The 11,734-nt window shown below is 41.7% G+C and overlaps 1 protein-coding gene across 2 annotated transcripts in view; it reads right to left on the bottom strand.

Annotated features, from left to right (window-relative positions):
• LOC144352636 (rho GTPase-activating protein 26-like) overlaps positions 1-11,734 on the bottom strand; it is a 140,910-nt gene that overhangs the window by 7,431 nt on the left and 121,745 nt on the right. For both annotated transcript variants that reach the window (XM_085498157.1, XM_085498158.1), the window contains 3 exons: positions 2,377-2,446; positions 847-948; positions 643-740 (listed from right to left, as the gene is read on the bottom strand). In XM_085498157.1, the coding sequence (XP_085354283.1) occupies positions 643-740; positions 847-948; positions 2,377-2,446 (270 nt within the window). The remainder of the gene's footprint in view (positions 1-642; positions 741-846; positions 949-2,376; positions 2,447-11,734) is intronic.

The raw sequence follows: 11,734 nt of genomic DNA, 5'->3' as shown, positions 1-11,734 counted from the left end.
AGTCGACTGTTTTTGTGGCATTGCGAACTCTCTATCGCCATTTTTTTTTGCCATTGCGAACGTGCAATCGCCTGTTTTTTCGCCATTGCAAACTCGCAGCGACACTCGCAATGGCTGTTTTACCATATATTTACATACCTCCAAACAATAATGATTGTGTCCCGTTATATAAACAGAAGATATCAATATTCCACATTTAGACAGAATGGACCTGCACTCTACACAAATTTACGTATTTAGACCACTTTGAATACGATGGCTACTCAGCTATTCATTTTTAGTCTGATCAGGAGCATATGTATACAATCATGTATCAACAGAGATTTTAGGAATATTGAGTCACAATTGAATTACAAAAATTAAGTTAGGTCACTTTGAAGATGGCTGGGAAAGAGAGTAAATAGATTGTATGTAGCTGTCATTGTTTTCACACTTAATTTCATACATGTATTACCAACTTAAAAAAATTATAATTAGATTAAGAAATTCTATCAGATCACTATATCAATGTCACTCTATCTGGTCGTGGTGAAGAGTTTTTCTCTCTCACTCATATAATATGTATGTGTATTAGGGATCCCAAACCTGCACATAAGACAATGAAAAGAAGAAATTCTAAACCAAGAAAGTGATTCAACTCACCATTTACTATAATTTGATTGGCAACAAAAGACAATTCAGTATCGTTCTCAGCTTCACATGTGTACAATGTCCGTACACACATACCAGCACCACTAATCCTACAAACATAGTGAAACCATGGTTAGTTTTCTCTCCTCAAATAAAACAGTAATATATATATAGAACTGTAAAGCTCTATATATAAGTTTATAAAGGACTACTTACGATGATGTTGGTGTACTTGATTGTGAGGTTGATGACGTCGTAGATGTAGTCCTGGATCTTATCGGTTGTGGCGGTTTCTTTTGCATGGTTGGACTCAATTCACTGTAAATAAATAATGCAGACAAACAAACTGTGTTGCATCTAACAATTTGAAAAAAACACTGTAGTTTATTGCAAAAGAAGGAAACTAGTCATATTAGTGCAAGCATTAAAAGCTTAAAGGTCAAATTCATTTATTCCGCAATTCAAGTAACAAACAAACAAACATGCCAAAATCCTTGACCTCATTGTACAAGGGTGCACAGTAAAACAAACAGAAAGATGGCATTACCGTATTTGTCTTCAGTTAAGCGCCACCTTCAATTAGGCGCCAGTGCCACAAAAACTTTGTATTTTACACCTCAATTAAGCGCAAGACAAAGTTGAAATTTTGGCACGTAATGATCGTGAATTGGGCGCCGGCGGATCGACTACCGGTTACCGGTTCGTAGCGATGGACGCGATCGCGGAAGTCCCTCGCTGTTACTGTACGAATGGCTTTTATGTAAAAAAAAATGGTTTTGTTTCTAACAATTTTTAAGAAATCGGTCTATAATCTCTTGAAACATGGCTTTTTAGTCTACTGTAGAAAATATCAGCGTGGTTTTTAATTTCGCAGTAAGTCCATAAAAACGAAATTAAAACAACGCGAAAATGTTCTGTTTCAAATGCGCTGTTGTCACAGTAAACAGTGTTAAATTATTCTTTAAATGCTCAGTTTACTTTCCAAAAATAACTAATTTCTTGATGCCGTTTTTCCCACCAAAATCAAAGCCAAAATATCGCAAACATCGGCAAATCACTTCCGCATTGCGTTCATACATTATTTAAATGAGCTATGGTAATTTGATCATGTTGGCATCATCCAGCATTTTGATTGGTTAATTAACGACTTGACCTATCAGGTCAAAAAACGCGTTCCAGGTCAAGTCCTAGACAGGAAGCATGGCAGACATCGAATCGCGCCGAGCGTTTACATGCGACCAGAATCATTCGCTTACGATGAAATTAAGTTGAATTTTACTTGCATTTTATTTTTTGTACGTTATTATAACTACTACTGAGTAATAATCGTAACCGTGGGATGCAGCATGACCGGATTTTGCTACCGTGATCATTGACTACTAAGCGTTGAATTTGTGTTTGTTTTATTTTTCTGTTGATTGTACGGCAAACTGTGAATGTTTTCTAAAGAATGATATTTTTTGTATAACTTTCTAAACTGTCTGAAAACGGGTCATTTACTCAGTATTTAAAATAAAGGCTACAGTGACTAAGCGTCAGACTGTAATGTAAGATATTGTCAATAATCTATCACCAGAATGGAGCAAAAACAATGGCTTGTAACACAGTTACGGGTACTAGAACTTGAAGTGCTTGAAATAAGCGCCATTTGAAACAAAGTTGCTCAAATTTAACCACAAATAAGCGCCACCATGACATGAAAGTGTAACAAAGTGGCGCCTAATTGAAGACAAATACGGTACTTACTTTTGATCCGGCCTGGCAGGAAGACCCCCGCTTATACTACTGGTAGAACTATTGGACGAATTAGAACGTGCTACAAGACAGAAACAAATAAAATACATTACACTGAATACACCTTTGGTGGAAGTTGCATCCTGAACAAGACTTCTACATTGTCAAAATGATGTATATCATGGTAGAGAGTAAGTTTTGTTCAAATCCATGAACTATGTGTATATGTATAACAACAAAACTCAGCAGTGTCCAATATCATTACAGCTTTTCATGTAATCTATAATGTTCAACTTTAGCTGATATGTATAACAACAAAAGCAGTGTCCAATATCATTACTGCTTTTCATGTAATCTATAATGTTCAACTTTAGCTGATATGTATAACAACAAAAGCTGTGTCCAATATCATTACTGCTTGTCATGTAATCTATAATGTTCAACTTTAGCTGATATGTATAACAACAAAAGCTGTGTCCAATATCATTACTGCTTGTCATGTAATCTATAATGTTCAACTTTAGCTGATATGTATAACAACAAAAGCTGTGTCCAATATCATTACTGCTTGTCATGTAATCTATAATGTTCAACTTTAGCTGATATGTATAACAACAAAAGCTGTGTCCAATATCATTACTGCTTTTCATGTAATCTATAATGTTCAACTTTAGCTGATATGTATAACAACAAAAGCTGTGTCCAATATCATTACTGCTTGTCATGTAATCTATAATGTTCAACTTTAGCTGATATGTATAACAACAAAAGCTGTGTCCAATATCATTACTGCTTGTCATGTAATCTATAATGTTCAACTTTAGCTGATATGTATAACAACATAACTGTGTCCAATATCATTACTGCTTGTCATGTAATCTATAATGTTCAACTTTAGCTGATATGTATAACAACAAAAGCTGTGTCCAATATCATTACTGCTTGTCATGTAATCTATAATGTTCAACTTTAGCTGATATGTATAACAACAAAAGCTGTGTCCAATATCATTACTGCTTTTCATGTAATCTATAATGTTCAACTTTAGCTGATATGTATAACAACAAAAGCTGTGTCCAATATCATTACTGCTTGTCATGTAATCTATAATGTTCAACTTTAGCTGATATGTATAACAACAAAAGCAGTGTCCAATATCATTACTGCTTTTCATATAATCTATAATGTTCAACTTTAGCTGATATGTATAACAACAAAAGCTGTGTCCAATATCATTACTGCTTGTCATGTAATCTATAATGTTCAACTTTAGCTGATATGTATAACAACAAAAGTTGTGTTCAATATCATTACTGCTTTTCATGTAATCTATAATGTTCAACTTTAGCTGATATGTATAACAACAAAAGCTGTGTCCAATATCATTACTGCTTGTCATGTAATCTATAATGTTCAACTTTAGCTGATATGTATAACAACAAAAGTTGTGTCCAATATCATTACTGCTTTTCATGTAATCTATAATGTTCAACTTTAGCTGATATGTATAACAACAAAAGCTGTGTCCAATATCATTACTGCTTGTCATGTAATCTATAATGTTCAACTTTAGCTGATATGTATAACAACAAAAGCTGTGTCCAATATCATTACTGCTTGTCATGTAATCTATAATGTTCAACTTTAGCTGATATGTATAACAACAAAAGCTGTGTCCAATATCATTACTGCTTGTCATGTAATCTATAATGTTCAACTTTAGCTGATATGTATAACAATAAAAGCTGTGTGCAATATCATTACTGCTTGTCATGTAATCTATAATGTTCAACTTTAGCTGATATGTATAACAACAAAAGTTGTGTCCAATATCATTACTGCTTGTCATGTAATCTATAATGTTCAACTTTAGCTGATATGTATAACAATAAAAGCTGTGTCCAATATCATTACTGCTTGTCATGTAATCTATAATGTTCAACTTTAGCTGATATGTATAACAAAAGCTGTGTCCAATATCATTACTGCTTGTCATGTAATCTATAATGTTCAACTTTAGCTGATATGTATAACAACAAAAGTTGTGTCCAATATCATTACAGCTTGTCATGTAATCTATAATGTTCAACTTTAGCTGATATGTATAACAACAAAAGCTGTGTCCAATATCATTACTGCTTGTCATGTAATCTATAATGTTCAACTTTAGCTGATATGTATAACAACAAAAGCTGTGTCCAATATCATTACTGCTTTTCATGTAATCTATAATGTTCAACTTTAGCTGATATGTATAACAACAAAAGCAGTGTCCAATATCATTACTGCTTGTCATGTAATCTATAATGTTCAACTTTAGCTGATATGTATAACAAAAGTTGTGTTCAATATCATTACTGCTTTTCATGTAATCTATAATGTTCAACTTTAGCTGATATGTATAACAACAAAAGTTGTGTCCAATATCATTACTGCTTGTCATGTAATCTATAATGTTCAACTTTAGCTGATATGTATAACAACAAAAGTTGTGTCCAATATCATTACTGCTTTTCATGTAATCTATAATGTTCAACTTTAGCTGATATGTATAACAACAAAAGCTGTGTCCAATATCATTACTGCTTGTCATGTAATCTATAATGTTCAACTTTAGCTGATATGTATAACAACAAAAGCAGTGTCCAATATCATTACTGCTTTTCATGTAATCTATAATGTTCAACTTTAGCTGATATGTATAACAACAAAAGCTGTGTCCAATATCATTACTGCTTGTCATGTAATCTATAATGTTCAACTTTAGCTGATATGTATAACAACAAAAGCAGTGTCCAATATCATTACTGCTTGTCATGTAATCTATAATGTTCAACTTTAGCTGATATGTATAACAACAAAAGCAGTGTCCAATATCATTACTGCTTTTCATGTAATCTATAATGTTCAACTTTAGCTGATATGTATAACAACAAAAGCTGTGTCCAATATCATTACTGCTTGTCATGTAATCTATAATGTTCAACTTTAGCTGATATGTATAATAACAAAAGCTGTGTCCAATATCATTACTGCTTTTCATGTAATCTATAATGTTCAACTTTAGCTGATATGTATAACAACAAAAGCTGTGTCCAATATCATTACTGCTTGTCATGTAATCTATAATGTTCAACTTTAGCTGATATGTATAACAACAAAAGCAGTGTCCAATATCATTACTGCTTTTCATGTAATCTATAATGTTCAACTTTAGCTGATATGTATAACAACAAAAGCTGTGTCCAATATCATTACTGCTTGTCATGTAATCTATTATGTTCAACTTTAGCTGATATGTATAACAATAAAAGCTGTGTCCAATATCATTACTGCTTGTCATGTAATCTATAATGTTCAACTTTAGCTGATATGTATAACAACAAAACTCAGCTGTGTCCCCGTTGTTCTGAAACTTTGTTCTTGTGCAAATCACAAGTACGAGTGGTAACATTTAGTGTATTTTACCATAGAAACATTATTCCATATTTGGGACGATGTGATAGGCTTTGTGTACCGTCTTCTTATTATATTAGTGTTATGGCAATTCAATGCACTATCCTGGTGTCAGCCAGACCCGGTTGAACACAAGCACTTGTAGACCTTATTAAATGGATCTTAAACAGTGGCACACTCACTCAGGGTAGGGGTTAGCCTTTCCATTGAGTCTGTGGCACACTCACTCAGGGTAGGGGTTAGCCTTTCCATGGATTCTGTGGCACACTCACTCAGGGTAGTGGTTAGCCTTTCCATGGATTCTGTGGCACACTCACTAAGGGTAGGGGTTAGCCTTTCCATTGATTCTGTGGCACACTCACCCAGGGTAGGGGTTAGCCTTTCCATTGAGTCTGTGGCACACTCACTCAGGGTAGGGGTTAGCCTTTCCATTGATTCTGTGGCACACTCACTAAGGGTAGGGGTTAGCCTTTCCATTGAGTCTGTGGCACACTCACTAAGGATAGGGGGTTAGCCTTTCCATTGAGTCTGTGGCACACTCACTCAGGGTAGGGGTTAGCCTTTATATGGATTCTGTGGCACACTCACTCAGGGTAGGGGTTAGCCTTTCTATTGAGTCTGTGGCACACTCACTCAGGGTAGGGGTTAGCCTTTCTATTGAGTCTGTGGCACACTCACTCAGGGTAGGGGTTAGCCTTTCCATTGAGTCTGTGGCACACTCACTCAGAGTAGGGGTTAGCCTTTCCATTGAGTCTGTGGCACACTCACTCAGGGTAGGGGTTAGCATTTCTATTGAGTCTGTGGCACACTCACTCAGGGTAGGGGTTAGCCTTTCTATTGAGTCTGTGGCACACTCACTCAGGGTAGGGGTTAGCCTTTCCATTGAGTCTGTGGCACACTCACTCAGAGTAGGGGTTAGCCTTTCCATTGAGTCTGTGGCACACTCACTCAGGGTAGGGGTTAGCCTTTCCATTGAGTCTGTGGCACACTCACTAAGGGTAGGGGTTAGCCTTTCCATGGATTCTGTGGCACACTCACTCAGGGTAGGGGTTAGCCTTTCCATTGAGTCTGTGGCACACTCACTCAGGGTAGGAGTTAGCCTTTCCATTGAGTCTGTGGCACACTCACTCAGGGTAGGGGTTAGCCTTTCTATTGATTCTGTGGCACACTCACTCAGGGTAGGGGTTAGCCTTTCCATTGAGTCTGTGGCACACTCACTCAGGGTAGGGGTTAGCCTTTCCATTGAGTCTGTGGCACACTCACTCAGGGTAGGGGTTAGCCTTTCTATTGAGTCTGTGGCACACTCACTAAGGGTAGGGGTTAACCTTTCCATTGATTCTGTGGCACACTCACTCAGGGTAGTGGTTAGCCTTTCCATTGAGTCTGTGGCACACTCACTCAGGGTAGGGGTTAGCCTTTCCATTGATTCTGTGGCACACTCACTAAGGGTAGGGGTTAGCCTTTCCATTGAGTCTGTGGCACACTCACTCAGGGTAGGGGTTAGCCTTTCTATTGAGTCTGTGGCACACTCACTAAGGGTAGGGGTTAACCTTTCCATTGATTCTGTGGCACACTCACTCAGGGTAGTGGTTAGCCTTTCCATTGATTCTGTGGCACACTCACTAAGGGTAGGGGTTAGCCTTTCCATTGATTCTGTGGAACACTCACTCAGGGTAGTGGTTAGCCTTTCTATTGAGTCTGTGGCACACTCACTCAGGGTAGGGGTTAGCCTTTCCATTGAGTCTGTGGCACACTCACTCAGAGTAGGGGTTAGCCTTTCCATTGAGTCTGTGGCACACTCACTCAGGGTAGGGGTTAGCCTTTCCATGGATTCTGTGGCACACTCACTCAGGGTAGGGGTTAGCCTTTCCATTGAGTCTGTGGCACACTCACTCAGGGTAGGGGTTAGCCTTTCCATTGAGTCTGTGGCACACTCACTCAGGGTAGGGGTTAGCCTTTCTATTGAGTCTGTGGCACACTCACTAAGGGTAGGGGTTAGCCTTTCCATTGATTCTGTGGCACACTCACCCAGGGTAGGGGTTAGCCTTTCCATTGAGTCTGTGGCACACTCACTCAGGGTAGGGGTTAGCCTTTCCATTGATTCTGTGGCACACTCACTAAGGGTAGGGGTTAGCCTTTCCATTGAGTCTGTGGCACACTCACTAAGGATAGGGGGTTAGCCTTTCCATTGAGTCTGTGGCACACTCACTCAGGGTAGGGGTTAGCCTTTATATGGATTCTGTGGCACACTCACTCAGGGTAGGGGTTAGCCTTTCTATTGAGTCTGTGGCACACTCACTCAGGGTAGGGGTTAGCCTTTCTATTGAGTCTGTGGCACACTCACTCAGGGTAGGGGTTAGCCTTTCCATTGAGTCTGTGGCACACTCACTCAGAGTAGGGGTTAGCCTTTCCATTGAGTCTGTGGCACACTCACTCAGGGTAGGGGTTAGCATTTCTATTGAGTCTGTGGCACACTCACTCAGGGTAGGGGTTAGCCTTTCTATTGAGTCTGTGGCACACTCACTCAGGGTAGGGGTTAGCCTTTCCATTGAGTCTGTGGCACACTCACTCAGAGTAGGGGTTAGCCTTTCCATTGAGTCTGTGGCACACTCACTCAGGGTAGGGGTTAGCCTTTCCATTGAGTCTGTGGCACACTCACTAAGGGTAGGGGTTAGCCTTTCCATGGATTCTGTGGCACACTCACTCAGCGTAGGGGTTAGCCTTTCCATTGAGTCTGTGGCACACTCACTCAGGGTAGGAGTTAGCCTTTCCATTGAGTCTGTGGCACACTCACTCAGGGTAGGGGTTAGCCTTTCTATTGATTCTGTGGCACACTCACTCAGGGTAGGGGTTAGCCTTTCCATTGAGTCTGTGGCACACTCACTCAGGGTAGGGGTTAGCCTTTCCATTGAGTCTGTGGCACACTCACTCAGGGTAGGGGTTAGCCTTTCTATTGAGTCTGTGGCACACTCACTAAGGGTAGGGGTTAACCTTTCCATTGGTTCTGTGGCACACTCACTCAGGGTAGTGGTTAGCCTTTCCATTGAGTCTGTGGCACACTCACTCAGGGTATGGGTTAGCCTTTCCATTGATTCTGTGGCACACTCACTAAGGGTAGGGGTTAGCCTTTCCATTGAGTCTGTGGCACACTCACTCAGGGTAGGGGTTAGCCTTTCTATTGAGTCTGTGGCACACTCACTAAGGGTAGGGGTTAACCTTTCCATTGATTCTGTGGCACACTCACTCAGGGTAGTGGTTAGCCTTTCCATTGATTCTGTGGCACACTCACTAAGGGTAGGGGTTAGCCTTTCCATTGATTCTGTGGAACACTCACTCAGGGTAGTGGATAGCCTTTCCATTGAGTCTGTGGCACACTCACTCAGGGTAGGGGTTAGCCTTTCTATTGAGTCTGTGGCACACTCACTAAGGGTAGGGGTTAACCTTTCCATTGATTCTGTGGCACACTCACTCAGGGTAGTGGTTAGCCTTTCCATTGAGTCTGTGGCACACTCACTCAGGGTAGGGGTTAGCCTTTCCATTGATTCTGTGGCACACTCACTAAGGGTAGGGGTTAGCCTTTCCATTGAGTCTGTGGCACACTCACTCAGGGTAGGGGTTAGCCTTTCTATTGAGTCTGTGGCACACTCACTAAGGGTAGGGGTTAACCTTTCCATTGATTCTGTGGCACACTCACTCAGGGTAGTGGTTAGCCTTTCCATTGATTCTGTGGCACACTCACTAAGGGTAGGGGTTAGCCTTTCCATTGATTCTGTGGCACACTCACTCAGGGTAGTGGTTAGCCTTTCCATTGAGTCTGTGGCACACTCACTCAGGGTAGGGGTTAGCCTTTCCATTGATTCTGTGGCACACTCACTAAGGGTAGGGGTTAGCCTTTCCATTGAGTCTGTGGCACACTCACTCAGGGTAGGGGTTAGCCTTTCTATTGAGTCTGTGGCACACTCACTAAGGGTAGGGGTTAAACTTTCCATTGATTCTGTGGCACACTCACTAAGGGTAGGGGTTAGCCTTTCCATTGAGTCTGTGGCACACTCACTAAGGATAGGGGTTAGCCTTTCCATTGAGTCTGTGGCACACTCACTCAGGGTAGGGGTTAGCCTTTCCATGGATTCTGTGGCACACTCACTCAGGGTAGGGGTTAGCCTTTCCATTGAGTCTGTGGCACACTCACTCAGAGTAGGGGTTAGCCTTTCCATTGAGTCTGTGGCACACTCACTCAGGGTAGGGGTTAGCCTTTCCATTGAGTCTGTGGCACACTCACTAAGGGTAGGGGTTAGCCTTTCCATGGATTCTGTGGCACACTCACTCAGGGTAGTGGTTAGCCTTTCCATTGAGTCTGTGGCACACTCACTCAGGGTAGAGGTTAGCCTTTCCATTGATTCTGTGGCACACTCACTCAGGGTAGGGGTTAGCATTTCTATTGAGTCTGTGGCACACTCACTCAGGGTGGGGGTTAGCATTTCTATTGAGTCTGTGGCACTCTCACTCAGGGTAGGGGTTAGCCTTTCCATTGATTCTGTGGCACACTCACTCAGGGTAGGGGTTAGCCTTTCCATTGATTCTGTGGCACACTCACTCAGGGTAGGGGTTAGCCTTTCCATTGAGTCTGTGGCACACTCACTCAGGGTAGGAGTTAGCCTTTCCATTGAGTCTGTGGCACACTCACTCAGGGTAGGGGTTAGCCTTTCTATTGATTCTGTGGCACACTCACTCAGGGTAGGGGTTAGCATTTCTATTGAGTCTGTGGCACACTCACTCAGTGTAGGGGTTAGCCTTTCCATTGATTCTGTGGCACACTCACTCAGGGTAGGGGTTAGCATTTCTATTGAGTCTGTGGCACACACACTCAGGGTAGGGGTTAGCATTTCTATTGAGTCTGTGGCACACTCACTCAGGGTAGGGGTTAGCATTTCTATTGAGTCTGTGGCACACTCACTCAGGGTAGGGGTTAGCTTTTCCATTGATTCTGTGGCACACTCACTCAGGGTAGGGGTTAGCCTTTCCATTGATTCTGTGGCACACTCACTCAGTGTAGGGGTTAGCCTTTCCATTGATTCTGTGGCACACTCACTCAGGGTAGTGGTTAGCCTTTCCATTGATTCTGTGGCACACTCACTCAGGGTAGGGGTTAGCCTTTCTATTGATTCTGTGGCACACTCACTCAGGGTAGGGGTTAGCCTTTCCATTGATTCTGTGGCACACTCACTCAGGGTAGGGGTTAGCCTTTCCATTGATTCTGTGGCACACTCACTCAGGGTAGGGGTTAGCCTTTCCATTGAGTCTGTGGCACACTCACTCGGGGTAGGGGTTAGCCTTTCCATTGAGTCTGTGGCATACTCACTCAGGGTAGGGGTTAGCCTTTCCATTGAGTCTGTGGCACACTCACTCAGGATAGGGGTTAGCCTTTCCATTGAGTCTGTGGCACACTCACTCAGGGTAGGGGTTAGCCTTTCCATTGAGTCTGTGGCACACTCACTCAGGATAGGGGTTAGCCTTTCCATTGAGTCTGTGGCACACTCACTCAGGGTAGGGGTTAGCCTTTCCATTGAGTCTGTGGCACACTCACTCAGGGTAGGGGTTAGCCTTTCTATTGATTCTGTGGCACACTCACTCAGGGTAGGGGTTAGCCTTTCCGTTGTGTCTGTGGCACACTCACTAAGGGTAGAGGTTAGCCTTTCCATTGAGTCTGTGGTACACTCACTCAGGGTAGGGGTTAGCCTTTCTATTGAGTCTGTGGCACACTCACTCAGGGTAGGGGTTAGCCTTTCCATTGAGTCTGTGGCACACTCACTCAGGGTAGGGGTTAGCCTTTCCATTGAGTCTGTGGCACACTCACTCAGGGTAGGGGTTAGCCTTTCCATTGAGTCTGTGGCACACTCACTCAGGGTAGGGGTTA

The sequence above is a fragment of the Saccoglossus kowalevskii genome, chromosome 4, assembly GCF_978046115.1.
Source record: "Saccoglossus kowalevskii chromosome 4, keSacKowa6.1, whole genome shotgun sequence".
NCBI lineage: Eukaryota > Metazoa > Hemichordata > Enteropneusta > Harrimaniidae > Saccoglossus > Saccoglossus kowalevskii.
Note: the sequence above shows the minus strand (reverse complement) of the source record. Positions and strands in the feature narration are given on the sequence as shown.